This window comes from Rhizopus delemar, genomic scaffold, assembly GCF_000149305.1.
Source record: "Rhizopus delemar RA 99-880 supercont3.1 genomic scaffold, whole genome shotgun sequence".
In the NCBI taxonomy this organism is placed as follows: Eukaryota; Fungi; Mucoromycota; class Mucoromycetes; order Mucorales; family Rhizopodaceae; genus Rhizopus; species Rhizopus delemar.
This window is the reverse complement of record NW_027137827.1, coordinates 3,799,421-3,817,446: the sequence shown is the minus strand read 5'-3', so window position 1 is coordinate 3,817,446 and position 18,026 is coordinate 3,799,421. Positions and strand designations below refer to the sequence as shown.

The following is an 18,026-nucleotide window of genomic DNA, read 5'->3' as shown; positions in this document are numbered from 1 at the left end:
CATGCTCAGTGTTTAATAATAGGTCTTGCTTTGTATTCACTATATTTATCATATAAATAATCAAACGTTTTGAACAATAAAAAGCGAGCATCGTGAATTTTCAAGTTGAAGTAATTTATATGATCGTTCACTTGAGTAACTTTGGCTACAGGTTTTTATCTTGTATTTGAATCAAATGTTTTATTTATAGAGGGGTTCACTAAGCTGTTGTTTTTGAATGAAGGATAATTTGTATAGAGGATTTGTTGTAATATGATAAATAAACCAATCTAGCGAGTAATGCCTACAAACATAGTGATCTATAATTTTATTTCTTTTAGAAATTGTCATGTATATATTGCAATTGATCGAAGATAAAAGATATTTTATGTGTAGTTCATTTTTATTTGTAGAGAAACAAAAATAAGTAAAGACGATCCTATTTCTTTTGAAGGTCGGTAGGTATACCAGCTTGATCTCTATGAGCTAATTATATTCACGTTAATAACAAATAAACAGTATTATCGTCAATTATATACCGGCTACAACACCAGTAAGGTCGTAATCACCGTGTTTCTCCAAAACGTAGTCACAGTTCTTCAAGAAGGTATGCGTGATAGGTACAGGGGCATTAGCTTCATTTGCCAGGTCAATGATATGATTCACGTCCTTTTTAGTGGTGCTGATGGCAAAATGAATCTGATCTCTAAAAGTCTCGTTAGATATACGCGAAGCATAGGTAGAAATCATAGTTTGTGGGAGAAAGTTATCAATCAGCTCCTGAGCCTTATCTTGTCCAACACCTGAAGCCTCAGCCAAAGTCATATATTCACCCAACATTTCAACCACGCTCGTCACGATAAAGTTACCACACAGCTTTAAGCGGGATGATTCCTCTGGATTTTCACCAAGTTCAATCTTCTTTTTACCAATGACGGGGACCATAAGTGGCAAGACTTTGGAACGGGCAGCGCTGTCACCGCCTGCAACAAGTACAATCAAGTCAGCAGCAGCGGCCTTGAGTGGAGGGCCCATGATGGGGCAAGCCATGTAGGTTCCACCAACTTGAGACACTTTTTGGGCTAATTCTTTTACCAATTTAGGAGCAATGGTTGACTGTTCAACAAGGATGGTATTTGGTTTCATGTGAGGAAGAAGTGCCTCGACAGTTTCTTGAACAGCGGCATCATTCAATAAGCACGAAAAGATTACGTCTGATTTTTTGGCTACTTCTTCAAGTGATGTCGCGACGACGACAGGATGTGTCTTTTTAAGTTCTTCAGCTTTAGCTTGAGTACGGTTGTAGGCCAATAAAGGAGGATAGTTAAGAGAAGCTGCGTGATTGGCAATATGGCCTGCCATGTGTTTTCCGATGGCACCCAAACCAATATAACTAATTTGCAAAGTGCTTGATGACATTTTTTGTTTTATCTTTTTTTTTTAGAAAAGATTTGAAAAAAAAAGAAAACAGCATGATTTTGAACGGAGGTTTAAGTAGTAGAAAAAATTGGATATTTCACCGCCATTTTTACCTTACGTCAAGCTGCCGAAATTCCCCACCTTTTTCTTTGGGGAACCGTCCAAAGTTAAGATCAACATAGGATTTAGTATACCTACACGAAGCTATAGTTTAGTATGTAGAGATTCTATAAATTCAGACATTGGATTTTTATTTATTTATTATCCTTTTATTTTATTAATCTATGTTATTAGTCAGGATTTGTCAAGATTAATACTCAATGATTTTACCACAGCTATGATTACTAATACACTTATAAAATATATGGTATGAAAATAATTTAATAATATAATTACTTTATTGTATATTTTGAGATATGGATATCGATTAGAACTCTGACCTTATAGTAAAAATGAATCATGTCTCTATTAAGGACTTCATTGGCAGAAACTTCTTACTCAAATGATATAAATGTAATACAAAAATAAAAAGGACTTACAAATGGTCAAGGAGGAAAGTCGTAGTATCTGTACTAAAGGCAATAAAGTTAGCATACCAACAGGCGACGATTCATTACTGCATTGACTTTACCTTTTGTTTTATACATTTCCTGATTCAGGAACGGCTCAGTATAAAACTCCGTACTTTGAATTTATAAAGTTTTCTAACCAATTAAAGCTAATATAAAAAAACCACCAACGATAGCTACATTGTTCTATAAGCAATTACTGCCATCATCAGTGTTACTTGAGATGAGACTTACAATGACTCTAAATCAGTCCCCCTCAAGCACGTTTTCGTGAAGCACAGCATTGTGCCTTGAAGTGCGCGTTTTAATTCTGTTGCAATTGGAATATCAAAATAACATTCTAATGTCAGGATCAGTGTTATCAAGTGTGCATATCCACATCAAATTTACTTTTCATTTATAACCAGGACATTCTTCATCAATCAAATGTCTACTTAGTATTTTTCTACACAAAAGATTGGATCTGTTTCAAGTAATGGAGAGAAACCGTTTTAAAATACAGATAACTTTATGTCTATCCATACTTGAAACAAGAAGGATATACTTGTATTATCCAACTTTATCAGTGCATAAATAGCCAAAATGATGGTTATTCTGACAAGTAACAGTATAATTGAAAGTTGAGTCAGAAAAGGATTCATATTTAAAATACTATTTCAAAGAAATACTCAAATTAGATTGATATAAACAATTTATATTGTCTGTATTTTCGGTGGCTACATAAATTGCTTTATCCGTACCAACGCTATCTATTCTTTTTTTTTATAAAAACATTCTTTCTGTACTAAATTGAAAACATACAGCATTTTGTCGATAATCAATTATACGAATTTTGAAATAGCATAGACCATTCTATCCATTCGAGTATTTCTAGTGCGATCAAAGTAATAAAACTTTAACTAATAAAATTATGATTCAATGTAGCTATTCGTAACAAAGGCGCATCTTTTCTCAAATGAATGAGTCCACAATTGCCTTTTTTCATGGAAATTGCACTCATTTTTCATGAAATCATGCATTCTTGATTTTTTTGATCTTGAAACCAGAAAACTTTCTCATTAATTCCTCGACGGCGTCCTGCATGGTAGCTTGAGCATTTTCATCCAACAAGTTGATAAAATGCTCTTTGCGTTCATTCTATAAGACTGGTTTAGGCCTATTTTTTTCTGTTTGATTGTTTTCCAAGAGCAAAAGTTTCAGGATCTTCTCGAAAGTTATTCTATCAATAACGAGCTGTGGTCTCCTTCACACCTGCTTTGAGTGCTGCAGTTCTAACTGACATTAATTTTTGTTGTCTACAGTGAAAAACATCTCTCTAGGCATTGTATCATAATCACTGCATTTACTTGGACGTGTTGGGACTACCTTCATGGTAGCATCTGTCACTCCTTCTACCTAATCGTCCTCTAGAATGGTTGAACTTGGATTCATTTCAAGGTATGTAGTTAGATTACTAATTGCTTTATAGCATAAAGATCTCCTTTTTCATCCACAATATCCATAGCTTCAACACTTCTCTCATCATATATATTCTCGTAGCCATCCTCATTTAAAAATACTAGTTTCAACATTTTTGTAATCTACAGATCAATTGAAAAGAATACGTGAATTTAAGTTCAAATTTTAGACTAATTTACACTCCAAAACTGCCAGCCAAAAAAAAAAGGCTATCCAAAAAAAAAAAAAAAAAAAAAAATAGTTGTTCTTTTTGTTCGTTCGCAGAGATACAAAAGCTATGTCATCTAGTGATATTGTAAATTCCAACAACGAAGGAAATACCATTATTTTGTTGAAAAAATCATGTCCTTATTGCGACAAGTCATATCAGTCGAATCAAAAAGCCGTGAACCATATCGCTGCCATTCATCAGAAAAAAGTGGAACGTCTTCTCTCTGGTAACCGTAATTTTGGCGTGTCCAGTCAAGCGAATGCTCAAAAGTATGAACGACTTGGCTACTCCATCGTGGTTCATTATGGCTGTGTCTTTTGCAAGGAGACCTTCGTTGTGAAAGAAGAACTGCGAAAGCATTGTGACTTGAACCATGCCATGGCATCTCAACTTGAAAATGGGTCTTTGAAATATTTTGTATGAAAATGATTTGGTTTTCTAAATTTTATTTGTTTTAGGATCATTACTGCACCTGACGATATCATCAAGTTAGGCTGGATTTTTTGTTGCCCAGACAATGACCATCTTATCTTTCAGAACATCGACATTACCGAAGGGTTTCACGACTTTCGCCATTATGTGAAAACGATCATTGACGAACCGCATCTCTTGACGTGCGAATCTCATGTCCAGCACGTCTTGGCATTGTCATCAATCCTCTTGCTAAAGCCATCCCGCACCAACAGTGACCTTCACCAGTTCATAGGACGTGAAATATGCGAAGGCCTTATTGAATATTAGCTGGAAGAATATGGCATTCGGTCGTGCGAATTTGACCAGTATACTCGGCTTGATGCTGAAAAAATCGTGAAGGTATAATCAAGATAGCGAAAAAATGGCTGTAGCTTACAGTAGTCGCTCTATTTAAGGGTGGCCAAAATTTTTGGAATATCCACTCTTAAATAGAACATACCCTTAAATCAAAGTTCGTAGCTGTTAAAAAATTGAAATCACTTAATATGTATTGTAGCTACATTATAGACATGTTTGTACAACATATTTCCACATAGGCCACTGTCAGTTGGTATAGATTTGGTAATTGTGTAAGAGCATTAACAAATCAAAACTTGCTTAAGACTTGATCAAAGTTGCTGGAAAGATAATTTTCGAGTCGTAGACTCAAAATAATTTTGATGAGAATAAACACATGACATAATAAAGTTATTTTCTTTCTTTGTTTAGGTTCTATCTATAAAAAAATGTCTAATAATAAACGCGTACGCCTTTCTTTCTCAAAAAATTAAGCTTTTGGATCAAAATGCTACTGGCCAGCTTAATCAAACAGAATTAGGTGAATGAGCTATGAAGAGATTCAATTTAGATCAACCACTTGGCCAGCAGACTATATCAAGCATTCTCAACAATGCTGAAACGTTAAATAGTAATAATAATGTTGTCAAAAAAGGCAAAGGTCTAACAACAACACGCTATCCTCAACTTAATGATGAATTAGTAAAGTTTGTTGAAGACATGAATAATAACAATCTGCCAGTCAATCGAGACTCAATCCTTCGATATGTAAGACCTATTGCTTGAATAAAGTATAGAATCCCTGAAAGTGAAATTTCATTACTTCTGGATGGCTCACCAAACTTTTTAAGCGAATTGGAGTAAAATGCAGGCCAATGCATAGTGAAAGTGCCTCGGTAGATATCACTTCTGAAAACATCCAGAACGAATTGAGAAAGATAAAAGAACTTCTTGGGCCATATGATCCTGTAGTGGTGTTTATGCTGGTGACCTCTGCTGTTCTTTAGAAACACACCCATAAATAGAAAATACTCTTAAATCAGACATCCTTAAATAGAGCGACTACTGTATTTATCAGTTATGTAGAATTGCATCAGAAAGAAGATTACAGAGTTCCAGGATTCTCAAAAATTGATGGCTCTTATGATTGCCAGCAACGATGTTCACAACAGGATACTAGTTTGCTTTCGAAATCTGTAAGGGCGAATAAGGAAGAACGCAAGTCATAGCGTTTATTCATTATATGTCAATTAACATTTGCCCGTAGACTTTAACAATTACCTTTGGAACCAATCAGTCAGAAGATTGATGAATTGGAGTTGATTACAAGATATACCACTGCGGCTATCAATCCATTGTTGGAAACCTCATGAAGCATGACATGTTTCGGTGGTATGAAAAGAAAAATTTCAGTCAAACGCAAGCTCAATTTTTTGTCATTTTCGTGTACTTTAGGACTTCTGTTGCCAATGACGAGTGCAAATCCAGTGAGATGTCATTGCTACTGGTCAGACCTGATTCTACAATCAGCATGGTGATAGGTACGGAGATCGGGCAAACTGTAGGGTATGGAGAAGTGAAACCGGCATCCCAGGCGCTGAATCACAAGCTGGTCGGAAAAGACTTAGTGCGATTGGCGCTTTTAGCAAAAAATGCTATTGATACGTATCGTAGCAAATTTATCCTGTCGTTTCTTGTCGTTGGTAAGTTTTTCTGTTTTTATTTTGAATGCAAAAAAAAGACATGTTAACACTCTTTCTTTAATTCTCATCATGTTGAATAAGGACATCACGCGACATTCTATTTGATCGATGGTACAAGAAATAGCTTCTGTCCAATGGTCAAAATTGCTCATATTCAGTTGCCAATGTCTTTGAAAGAACTTCCACTTTTCATCGCACAAGCCGACCAATTGGCAATCGTTTTCTCAGCCTTCTGGAGCTTGTGCATTGACCAGAAAACGGATCAGCAATCATCGCTTATGCCAACCCTTTCCGATCATGAAATAGCAACAATTATGGATATCCACGCTAACCGCAAAAGAAAAGCAAGTACCAGCCACCACAATCATTAATACCTCTTATTCTACTTAATTCTTATACATTTTTATTAAATCGCTAGTGAAGCATACTACCCAAATAAGTCCTTTTTCGTTTCACGCTATTCGTTTAAAAAAACCGCGTTAGATGAGGCTGACAAATTAGGAATCTTTTATTTATTTTTTTTGGCAGATTGGATAGCCTTTTTTTTTTGGATAGCCTTTTTTTTTTCTGATTGCCCACTTACCGTTTTCCCCTAATGGCACATTCGTTTGGGTCATTACATAGGTTGCCTGTTTCGACATTTGCCCCAACACTGGTAAGAATGCGAGACGAAACCTTTGAAATGACTTTGCTTCACACTGTTACAGGCTTCTGTAATCCTCTTGGACAAAGTGTCTTCCTGCAAGAACCTATGACGCTTAACCTTACTCTTTGCCACTGCCCAGAGTTGTTCCATTGGGTTAACCTATGGAGAGTAAGTAGAAGGATACACACATTTATATCCTCGATACTCAATATACTTTATGTTTTCATGTGTGTGAATGGGTGCATTATCCATAACAATATAGTGGCCTTTCATATGTGGATGTTTGTCCATTTCATCGAGTGTCGTTTTTAAGAAAATGATATGGTGACCAGTAACAGTTCCTGAGCTTATATATCCATCAGATTTTCTCTTCTTTGCAGGTTTAGGTTTTTTAACACCGACGGTTATCAAACCTGAGGCAGAAATAGCACCCAATATAGACACTGTATTTGCTCTCGTGGTAGGCCTGGTAACAATAGCACGAGTACCTTTATTGGACCAGGCTCTTGAGCGTTTCATATTTATATCAAAAGCAGACTCGTCAAGAAACACGCAATTCGTCAGAAAGTCCATGTTTGTATTTTCCCATTGACAAACCAATTGTGTCGCTCCTCAATCTTTGCTGGGCTGTTTCAACAGAATAAAAATCTGCTTTTTTCAACGAAAGGTTGTACTCACGTCTCATAAAGTTATTAACAGTGCTGTATGATAATTTAAGACCATGAAATCGCTTCAGTAGATGCTCAGTCACTTCAACAACAGTAGCAGAGGGATTAGCATCAATGAAGTTGATAACAGTTGTTTTATGCTCTTCAGTTAAGATGTACTTACGGCCTGTCTTTTCACAGCTCTCAAAAATACTGTCAGGACACGCATTATACTGACTAACCCACCTATAAGCTGTTCGAGGGTGAATGCCCAACTGCTTCGCTGCAGCTGAAGCAGTCATACACCTAGCTTTATCCTGGACTGTATAACGCACATAGTCCCGTTTTGGTTTTACCTCCTTCATATGAACATCTTCATTGTTTGGCTTTTCTAATGACATTGGGTAAGTCAGAGATGATTCATTGGGGGACTGCATTTCAAGTACTCTGTATGAGTAGCAATAGTCTCAACAATGAATTCATTCTGATCAACGATATAATCCATGGGATCAGGACCACCATTCTTATCAATAACATTCCCATGTCCATCTTCATATAGAAATATAGTACTCATGTTGAATTGTAAAGTATTAGAAAGAAAAAGTACCAGAAGAAAAAAACTCACTCTCCCTTTATATTTTTCGGGTGCCAAAAATCACAATTTGATTTCTAAAAATATGACATTGATTTTGATTGGTTGTGACATTACTTGTTGGAGGCACTGTACTCAAATTACAGAAAGTAATACCATTAATGGAGTACAAGGTCCGTTTTGTCCTACACAAATACAAGCTAAACCATTCACACAATAGACTTGTAACTTTCTGTTCCCTCTTTTTTGCTACTTGTTATCTTCTTTTTCTTCCCAACATGCTGCTTCAACATATTGTTACTGTTCTAGTTGCAATTACAGCTGTCTATGCCAGTGAACAGCCTAAGCACGAATTGATCAGAATTCCTTTAAAACAAAGAAAGAAACCTTTACATCAACTCTATCAAAAACGAGATGCCTTCAAATCATCATTATACAACAGTGAAGGGTCATTATATCTTATATCTGTATCTATAGGTACTCCGCCTCAAACATTTGACCTAGCATTAGACACTGGCAGGTATAAAAAAAAAGTCCTTTTAATAGGAATAAACGCTAACAAGATTCTTTTCGGACTGTAGTTCTGATCTATGGGTCCCTGGATCACAATGCGCGTCATCTGTATGTCCTTTTGCTAAATTTAATGAAAGTAAATCAAGTACTTTTAAAGGCTCTCAAGAAGTCTTTAATGTTACCTACGGCACAGGAGCAGCCGTGGGTGTCTATACCTTTGATACCATCACGATCGCCGGGGCCACAGTCCAGGAGCAACAATTCGGCTATGTGACCAATCAACAGAACATCTTGACCCAAATGGCCACGCTCACAGGAGAAAGCTATACGCCCAGTGGTGAAAGTGAGGCTCAGGTGGATGGTATCTTTGGGTTAGGCTATCCCCTGATCACGGCCGCACCCATCACTCACTCGTACAATCCCTTCTTTTTCAATCTCAAGCTGGCCCAAAATGTATTTTCAATTTATCTCAATAACTCAGAGGCCTACGGAAATTCGGGAGAAATCCTCTTGGGTGGGGTGGATGCATCGATGCACACAGGCGATCTGCATTATCTTCCTCTGGTTCCTACCGTACGCGCCTCGAAAGAGGGTCAGACCAAGGTGGATTATGGATTCTGGCAGGTCTATGGTCAAGGCGTAGGCATTGTAGACAGTCATCGTACGCTGACGACGGTGGTTGCATTCGAAACTCCGGTTCCTTTTGTGTTTGACACAGGTACCACGATGACTTATCTGCCGACCAAGGTGATCGAAGAGGTGTTGATAGAGGCTGTAGGCAAGTCGAACTTGGCGTATGACAGACTCAATAATTATTTCCAAGTGAAATGCAATGTGGTGACGAATGCAATGATTCAGCTCCAGCTTACACCTACAAACAGCATCACAAAAGATCCAGTAACTCTCAATGTGCCTCTACGAGACTTGATCTTGCCCTTGGACAGCAATCATATGAATACAGCTTCGATATGTATGGTGGGATTGATACCCAGCGAAGGCAAGATTTTTATTGGTCAGTCTATGCTTCGAAGTGCCTACGTTGTTTACGACGTAGATCAGAATCGTCTTGGTATTGCTGGTGCTGCTGGATCCGGTGCCACTGTGTCTGGGCCGATCAGCAAAGTAAACTCGCCCAATTCAAGCCCAAATAATAGCATAATTACGAGTGATGCAGTCAGAAATAATCCATTCAAAAGCTTAACCTGGCTTGCTTTATTTTCTTTTATCTATTTTTATTTATAAATAATGTTGACTTATCATTTCCTATTTTTTGCCGTCGAAGATTTTAATTATCAAAGCTTGCCATAGAGTATAATGATATAAAAGTAATATAAGTGTATTAAACATTCTTTTCAATAACATTCTTTTGTTCTTTCATACAAAAATAAATGAATAGTGTCGAAAAGTAGACCAACTCGATCTACTGTTTCATAGCTGTGATCTGTAACCGAGAAAGGCTATACGTTACCTTCAGATGATGTTATGTTCTTTCAGGAACAAGTATTCCTTTTATAGTTTTATATAAAGCATGAGTCATGACTATTCATGATTAAATAGTATGCATCCGTTTGATGAAAAGAGGGCCTTTTAAAAGAAAAAGTGAATAATTTATTTAAATAAGTGATACATAAATAGATCAGATAGTATATGTATAAGGCACACAAATGGGCAAACATCTATATAACACAAGCCTTTTTTTTACAGCTTTACTTTGCCAACGTCAATCTTGGCATAATCCTCCAACGTGAAGGGAACATACGTATCCTTTTTAAGCCAATAGACAGGATCCGATTCAGGAATTTTGGAAAGATCAATACCTTGGTTACGAAAATCGGCCTTTTGCTGCTTAAATGTTCCTGTGAGATCCATGGCAGGCACAAATCGTATAAAGACAGGAATGGCATACTTTGGTAATTTTTGACGAAGATAGCGATAGAGGTCATCAAAATCGATCGTGACACCTTCCTTGACCACGATAGCGGCCATACCAGCACGACCGTCATGGTGAGGAACAAGTGCTCCGTACACATTTGCCTCTGCAATCGCAGGATAAAGACCTAAGGCTTGTGCGACCTCTGTGGTAGCTACATTTTCAGATTTCCAACGGAAAGTATCCCCTACTCGATCACCAAAATAATAAAAACCATCCTCGTCCAGCTTGAGTAAATCACCACTACGAAAATAGCTAACGAAAAGGAATGTGAGTTTCATCTTTTACGCATCCTGTCCTTGTTTTGAACCTACGCATCCCCCTTTGTGAAAACATGTCTTAGGATTTTTTTTGTTGTTGCCCCTTTATTTTTATAATAGCCATCGAAGCCAAGGGCACCACCAGCCTCTAAACGCACAATTAATTCACCTTGCTCACCATAAGCGCTCTAAACATTCATGACTAAATAGGTCTCGTTTGATTTGTTCTTCATTACCTGTTTACAATAACCGTCTTTATCTCTGACAGGCTCTTCAGTAATTGGATCAATCTTGATCAACTGAACTTCAGAACGTAGCAAACGAAACAGCTTTCCACGAGAACCAACCGCACCAGCACCAAGGTCACCCGTGTTCACGTTAAACAGTGTTGTTGGCGCTATTGAATGATGAGATCACTAGAATATCACACGCCTATCTTACCTTCTGTAGCAGCATAGAATTCACATACTTTTGGAATATTGAATCTCTCTTGAAATCTTTTCCATACGTCCGGCCTCATACCGTTACCATAAACCAGTCTTACTCTATGGTTTCTTTCTTCGGGATGATGTGGTTGACTTAGTAAATATCTGCAGAATTCACCAATGTACTAATAGAATAGTGTTATTTTATATCTTTGAAAATATAAAACTTACTGTAAACACATTCACTTTATAATCTACACAGTCATTCCAGAATCGTCTAGCAGAAAACCTTCGGCCTAATACGATCGTACCACCTGCAAACAAAGTAACAGAGCTTGTGACAATGACTATGAAGATGCTTAGTGATATGAACAGGTAAAAAGTAAACCTACTTCCTGAACTGTGATACAAAGGAAGCACACAATAGACTCTATCGTTTTTTTGAACGCCAGCCACATGAGCGTACATTACCATACCAACTAGAAAAAAAAAATAAGGATTGCGTTTACAGATGTTATTATAACTTACAGCATATACGAGCATGCTGACTGATGGCAGCCTATGAATGCATGAATAATCCAATCATTTTCTTTATAATATATTTCCTTCTTTACCTTGGGCATGCCCGTGGTTCCACTAGAGAATAAGCATGAGTATAAAACAAAAGATTCTAAAGTTTAGATTACCTAGTGTAAATCAAATAAGCAGCATCAGAAGGCTTGACACCCTTCAGTGGTTCCTCTGATGTGTCTCTATCAGAATAATCCGCCAAGACGCTAGGTGTCAGGGTAGGCGCAAAAGGAAAGGGGGCTAATTCGGATAGCTCAGTCGATTCACCATAAGCAGCAAACTTTACGTTCATCCCATTATCCAGCACGGTGACGATCTGCTTTTCATAGACCGGATCAAACAAGAACAGCTTACTCTCTGCTACTTTAATGCAATGCAGCAAGGATTGATCGACAAGATTTGTGTTGATGAGCGAAGGTATGGCGCCCAGTTTACTGATGGCAAATAAAGCGATATAAAATGTAGGATGATTTTGAAGCATCATGCACACAATATCTAACAAACCTCAGATACCCTCTCCTTTCTCATCTGGCCCAACTTACCTCCTTTTTTCACATGCTGGGCTATTAACCAATGCGCTAATTGATTGGAAGCTAAGTGAAAATAGGATTATTAGGATCGTGTGTAACAATAAACTTTTTTAGTTCAAAAAAGGAAAGAGAGGCTACCTTTTTCAATCTGACGAAAAGTGTATTCTTTTCCTTCAAACAAGACAAAGACTTGCTGAGGATTTGCTTTTGCTTTTTCCTTAAATCTAAAATAATAATGAAGTCTATCTTGAAATTCCCAAATACGGGACCTAAAGAGGGTCAAATAAGCAAAGATGAACTGACAGAGCTACTCGTGTTACCTTGTTTGGGCAATGAGACCTGCACGAAGCTGATAAAGATCTCTGCTTAACAGATGTTTAGCATCAAGGTACCTTGTTCCAAAAAGACCGCCTATACCAGCAGCAGCCACAGGAAGTACATCTACTCAAAAAAAAAATGAGAAACATTCTGATGGTCAGTCCTTTATTTTTACCAGGACTCATTTAAAATGATATAAGAAAAGGAGAGAAAAGATGAATATACAGCTTTTAAATTTTAATACGTTTTTAAGAGGAAAAAAAAAAAAAAAAAAAAAAAAAAAAAAACTAACAAATTGGGAACAAGTTCATTGACAAAATATTTTTAATTACAAATTTGGAAGTCCCTTATTATTTTTCAACATGTCATTGTCGCCCTGTAGTTTTCATTCATCCATTCTTTCATTTGCTTTAATAACTGAACATGTTTTTGACGACGATTGCTTATTTTTGCAGTGGCTGGATAGAGCACAGAGGGTTGTATTGGCGAATGCTTGGTTTCATTCAATGAAAGTTTTGAAAGGTCACTGACGATCAGTTCTTTTAGTCGATCGACCTCCTTCTCCGTCTCGGGTGCTTTCTCGGCCTCCTTCTTTACGGGCTTGTCTGCCAAGGCACTCGAGAATGAATTCACAAGGGTAGCCATATTCTTCTTTTCTTCAAATGTGATGGACGTCGGTTTGAATGAATCGTCCACTTCTTGCTTTGTCGTCTCTCCATTCTTTGGACTGCTGGTGAAGTTGGTTGTTGTTCGGAGTTCGGGGTAGAAATAGTTTGCGGACATGTTGGGAACAGCAGTATAGTGCTGTCGCTGGCCGGTGGTCATGCCAGAGAAGTCTTGGATGTTTTGGTCGGATACAATGATGGGCTGTGAGCGAATGTAGAGATCGTTTTCGGGATAGATTTGCTGGGATGGGACGATGGGTGGATTAGGGTTGGGTAATGGTTGTTCGTAATAGGGCTCGATACTGTGAGATAGATCAGTCAACCAGGCATTCATGTCTTCTAATTGCTGATCGCTGTTAATGTTGAGATTAAAATTGGATTGATCGATTGCGCCTGAATCAATTAGATGTTGAAGTTGATCAAGTCTGTTTGCTATGTCTATCTTTATATTATTACATGGTCTCATCTCTTATTCTTTCTTACCTTGATTGTATACATTTTGTTTGTTATTCATTTCCATAGGAAAGAAGATGTCTTGTAGGATATAATCAGGATGATTTGCTTGTGACATGATGATTGGGTTATTATCTTGAATGAAATTACCATAGTTTGGTTTCTGTTGAGAATAAAACCAGTGCTCATTCTGTAATTCTACTGTAAGACGATAAGTCCCCTGGTTATTCTATTCTATATATTACCATCAGAATAAATACTTTGAGGTGGTGAAATAGGATGTGACGATGAATTTCCTTCTGACAAGACGGGTGAATTATCTCTACTCGATTGGCTCACAGGAGTCAAAGAGTGATGATGACGATGAGATCGAAGCTGGGCTATGTGCTGGTCGCTGTGAATCTTTTCATGCTTTTTTAAATCTTGAGGGCGTTTGAATGATTTATTACAAAACTATGCTTTAAATGAATACAAGCTTATTATGATCCCTTCTTTTTCCTTACCTGGCATTTATGTGGTTTTAAAGGTACATGTACCCTAAGATGACTTGTGATATGATCCCTCTTGATGACCGTCACATCACAATTTTCCCAATGACAAGTAAGACACAGATTTCCAGTTGATTTTCTACCAACATGATCATTGGTCAAATGAAGATAAAGTTGCTCTGGATCATCAAATAGAAGAGTACAATTGGACCATTTACATAAATGAGTTTCGTTATCATCCATTATTAATGAGGACTGCATGTTTAATATAAAGAAAAGAGAAAAAGAAAAAAAAAAGAAGGACGAATAGATTGTTTTTAAAAAGAGACTTGATGATACCATTTTACTATAAAAGGAAGATTTCTTGGCATTTCCTAAAATTAAAGCTTTAATCTGGGTTTTTATTTCAAAAGAATAAAATAATGAGCTTCCACTCTCAATTAGGTAAATTGAGAATAGAAGCAGAGTACTTTTACTGATCACAGCAAAATATACTGGAAAGCATTATGAATTCGTATTCTTATTCAAATCATACTTTTTTGTTTTATAAAGTACGTCATCCTGTGGACTTTGCCACGATTTCAATAAAGCTTGGCTTTTATTTTATTTTTGTTCATCGCCAAGATAATATGCAAATGATTGTATGTCAATCTTCTAATAACAAAAGATTGACTTGTGTTATTTGAGATAGAATGAATGATGGCCTATGAATTCTATTTTTTTATAACTTGATTTGTGTTGTGTTGTGACTCGTTAATAATCCACCCAACATCAAATAATCCTGATACAAACTGTAGTTTTTGTTAGTTGCCATGTTATTTAAACTAGCGTTTTTTATTCCTAATATGGAGATCATGACTCGTTTGATGCACACATTTAAAACAGGAAACGGAAAAAGAAGGGATATGATTGGAAAATGAAATGTGGATGTTGAAACAAGAAGATATGACATCAAATCCCTACAATTGTAACTAAAATCATTGGTCAAAAATTAGGTTGCATGGACGCACAAAGAAGTACAAAAAAAATGCAAAAAAAAAGAAGGTACGGTGATGGAGAGGTCTATCGTTAAAAATTATGTTTATTAACAATTATTTAAGCAGCATTCTTTCCCTTGACATAAGTAGAAATGATCTTTCCAAAGTTTTGGCCTTGAGTTTGAGCAATTTCAAGTTCTTTTTGGGTGACTTGTCTACTGCCATCACCATTAGCAACAGTACCAGCACCATAGGCTGAACCACCGACCACTTCCGAGTTATCAAACAAGTGAGGGTTAGCAAAGCCAAGGGGAACATAGACAATACCGTGATGAGCAAGATAGGTCACGGTAGTGAAAGCCGTGGTTTCTTGACCACCGTGTTGAGAGGCTGTGGAGAAGAAAGTACCGGCGAACTTACCAGCCAAGGCACCAGAAGCCCAGAGACCACCAGTGGCATCCAAGAAGGCCTTGATTTGTGCAGGCATGGTACCGAAACGGGTAGGAATACCAAACAAGTAACCATCGGCTTCTTGTAAGTCATTGACTGTGATGACAGGTACATCAGGCTTAGGAGGAGCGTGCATCTTTGTCAAGATTTCCTCAGAGAGTGTTTCGGGCACTACAGGATGGGTTGGTATTTAAATTTATGCATGAATCTGGTTACCTTGGAAGATCTTGGCTTCAACACCAGAAGCTTCAAGTCCTTTTTTAACTTCTTTAGCAAGAGTGTAGATGTGGTGGTAGAGAGAGTAGATGATGATGTAAACTTTAGCAGCCATTTTACTTTTTTTGTTTTGTTTTGATAATAAAAAGAAAAAGAAGAAACCATTGATTTCCTATTTATATGTCTGTCTCTTTGACCAAAAAATAAAAATAAAACTCAGTTAGACGGGGTTTTTGATTACAAAAGATTACTAAAATATTATTTGGCATTCGGGTTGTGACTTTAAAAATAATTGCATTATTGATGCTTTCTAATGCTTACAAAGTAATCACATCCACTCTCTCTCTCTTTCTCTCTTGTGGTTACTAATAAAGTTTAACTCATTTCAAGATAAAGTCACTCTGTAAAAATAGAATTCAAATCAATCTGATAACGAATGTTTCAAAACATATCGACTTGAATATCAATCAATAACAAAAAATAAGGCTTAGATGATTCACGTTACATATGTATCACTTTTAATAACCATGAGAAATCGTACGTTCAATGCCTTATCCATTGTCAGTTATTAAAGAAATCCTTAAATAAATTACAATGAGCCTTGGGTTTGATTCGAATACTCTAGTAAACATGGAATAGTATCCTTCATCTCTCACCTGCTATCCCAAGGGAAAAAAAAAAAAAAATGCAATGGTTGTAAAAAGGACGCGAGCAAATGAAATGTTCTATTGACTATACAGCACAATTTGCTTATTGTTTGATAAGCGCTTACTATCTAACAAGTTGCAGCATAAAGATCTTTAACAAATGATACAATTTCTCTTTTTTTTTCTTCAATTTACAAAAAAGGTAAACAAGTGTACTTGTGTACCCTAGAATTGGATGAATAGTAAATAAATCATGAAATAACCAATCAAAGCACACAAAGGAAATTGGCATGTAATCTATTCAAATACAATATAGGCGTGTTACTCAAAAGAAAGTCACTCCATTTGACGAGGATCGTATCCTACAGCGGGAAACCAAGTGTACCCAAATAGACTTTCTTCTTTTTTGACAGAATGGCATCTACAAGAAGAAAAAAAATAGACTGTTTTAGGAATAGATGCCGTGCTACTTTGTTACCTTTCGATATGGATTGTATTATAAAATTTGTAAACAAAAAGAATGTGACATTATATTCTGGAAATAGCGTATAATAAATATGGATTTCATGTTCAGTTCTAAACTTCTTGACCCAGACATCGTTCGAAAAACGGGGCTCAACCAAGTTTGAAAATAATTGGAATACAAAACTTGATAGGTTTTCTATCGCTTACTTTATTGAAACAAGTAAAGTCATCTTGCCATCTGCTTTCTAGTTTTATTTTCCCACTGTGATCGTGAAGGAGAACTGAACGTTGTGTTCAAGTTTCCGTGTTTATGAATTCAGCCATCCGTAAATCTAGATTGCAGTAAACAAGATCTAATTTCCGATAGCTAACCTACAGTTCATTCTAAGGTATGCGCTCTTTAAATTCATGTTCACAAGATCCAACTGTATTTCATGGAACGCAGTGGATAAGCATAAAACCAGTTTGTTTACATTATGTTTATAGAATCAACTAACGATCGTTATAGGCAATTTTGCCTTTTCCGTACCCCTCCTCTTCTTGCCTGAGTTTGATCAAGAAAGCAAAAGGAGGTTAAAAGCTCCTGGTTGGAGATCAAGTGTAAAGAGCACTGCGAGCTGAACCGCATAACCGATTGAAGAATTCATGGCTGGGATAAGGTGGACGGGTCTTGAGCATGGTGCAATATGGCGTGTAAAACAATACAGGTTGTGGGTCACTGGTTGTAAGATACCAGTGATTGATAAAAAAAAAACTTGGCCTTTGAAGGATGCTTGTGCATTCCATGGCGATTATAACGATTTTGATCATGATCCTACGTATTCTTTTTAACATGATCCGTTCACAGCACAAGGTCTATGATACACATTTGTTCCTATCAGAAGCTGGATTGTTCACTTTAGGTTGCTATCGGAAATAGGATTAAGCCATGAAGGAGAAACAGAAGCTGCTTTTACTCTTTTCCTCTTTTATCATTCGTTCAAAAAAGCTTGCATGTCCAAACGCCCTTCAGGATGATTTGATCTTTATTCCTTTTTTCTACCATTCTTAACTCATCGTACCTTCATGACCCGCAAACATATTTTTGTGGGAGCTAATGACAGCCAAATAGAAATATATCTACACAAAAGTGAATCCTGTCATCA

General features: G+C 36.8%; 8 protein-coding genes across 8 annotated transcripts; 3 read left to right on the top strand and 5 right to left on the bottom strand.

Moving 5' to 3' along the window:
* Positions 1 to 418: 418 nt before the first annotated feature.
* Positions 419 to 1,398, bottom strand: RO3G_01468 (uncharacterized protein; the record flags this gene model as incomplete). The annotated part of the gene is made up of 2 exons (XM_067656059.1): positions 419 to 465; positions 519 to 1,398. 2 exons carry the CDS (start codon positions 1,396 to 1,398, stop codon positions 419 to 421), a joined length of 927 nt encoding a protein of 308 aa, XP_067512160.1.
* Positions 1,399 to 3,702: 2,304 nt separating this feature from the next.
* Positions 3,703 to 4,059, top strand: RO3G_01467 (uncharacterized protein; the record flags this gene model as incomplete). Its single annotated transcript, XM_067656058.1, has 1 exon — positions 3,703 to 4,059. The coding sequence occupies one exon, from the start codon at positions 3,703 to 3,705 to the stop codon at positions 4,057 to 4,059; it is 357 nt and encodes a 118-aa protein (XP_067512159.1).
* Positions 4,060 to 5,106: 1,047 nt separating this feature from the next.
* RO3G_01466 (uncharacterized protein) lies at positions 5,107 to 6,460 on the top strand (the record flags this gene model as incomplete). The annotated part of the gene is made up of 4 exons (XM_067656057.1): positions 5,107 to 5,154; positions 5,473 to 5,582; positions 5,842 to 6,089; positions 6,171 to 6,460. 4 exons carry the CDS (start codon positions 5,107 to 5,109, stop codon positions 6,458 to 6,460), a joined length of 696 nt encoding a protein of 231 aa, XP_067512158.1.
* A 434-nt stretch (positions 6,461 to 6,894) lies between these two features.
* On the bottom strand, positions 6,895 to 7,254 carry RO3G_01465 (uncharacterized protein; the record flags this gene model as incomplete). Its single annotated transcript, XM_067656056.1, has 1 exon — positions 6,895 to 7,254. One exon carries the CDS (start codon positions 7,252 to 7,254, stop codon positions 6,895 to 6,897), a length of 360 nt encoding a protein of 119 aa, XP_067512157.1.
* Positions 7,255 to 8,252: 998 nt separating this feature from the next.
* On the top strand, positions 8,253 to 9,729 carry RO3G_01464 (uncharacterized protein; the record flags this gene model as incomplete). Its single annotated transcript, XM_067656055.1, has 3 exons — positions 8,253 to 8,307; positions 8,452 to 8,494; positions 8,556 to 9,729. The coding sequence occupies 3 exons, from the start codon at positions 8,253 to 8,255 to the stop codon at positions 9,727 to 9,729; spliced, it is 1,272 nt and encodes a 423-aa protein (XP_067512156.1).
* Positions 9,730 to 10,185: 456 nt separating this feature from the next.
* Positions 10,186 to 12,705, bottom strand: RO3G_01463 (uncharacterized protein; the record flags this gene model as incomplete). Its single annotated transcript, XM_067656054.1, has 13 exons — positions 10,186 to 10,660; positions 10,732 to 10,865; positions 10,914 to 11,074; positions 11,119 to 11,287; positions 11,334 to 11,449; positions 11,495 to 11,581; positions 11,631 to 11,661; positions 11,717 to 11,738; positions 11,789 to 12,167; positions 12,215 to 12,265; positions 12,341 to 12,426; positions 12,523 to 12,643; positions 12,696 to 12,705. 13 exons carry the CDS (start codon positions 12,703 to 12,705, stop codon positions 10,186 to 10,188), a joined length of 1,842 nt encoding a protein of 613 aa, XP_067512155.1.
* A 348-nt stretch (positions 12,706 to 13,053) lies between these two features.
* RO3G_01462 (uncharacterized protein) lies at positions 13,054 to 14,387 on the bottom strand (the record flags this gene model as incomplete). The annotated part of the gene is made up of 5 exons (XM_067656053.1): positions 13,054 to 13,059; positions 13,118 to 13,617; positions 13,669 to 13,836; positions 13,884 to 14,091; positions 14,142 to 14,387. The coding sequence occupies 5 exons, from the start codon at positions 14,385 to 14,387 to the stop codon at positions 13,054 to 13,056; spliced, it is 1,128 nt and encodes a 375-aa protein (XP_067512154.1).
* Positions 14,388 to 15,221: 834 nt separating this feature from the next.
* On the bottom strand, positions 15,222 to 15,884 carry RO3G_01461 (NAD(P)H:quinone oxidoreductase, type IV; the record flags this gene model as incomplete). Its single annotated transcript, XM_067656052.1, has 2 exons — positions 15,222 to 15,724; positions 15,770 to 15,884. 2 exons carry the CDS (start codon positions 15,882 to 15,884, stop codon positions 15,222 to 15,224), a joined length of 618 nt encoding a protein of 205 aa, XP_067512153.1.
* Positions 15,885 to 18,026: the final 2,142 nt, after the last annotated feature.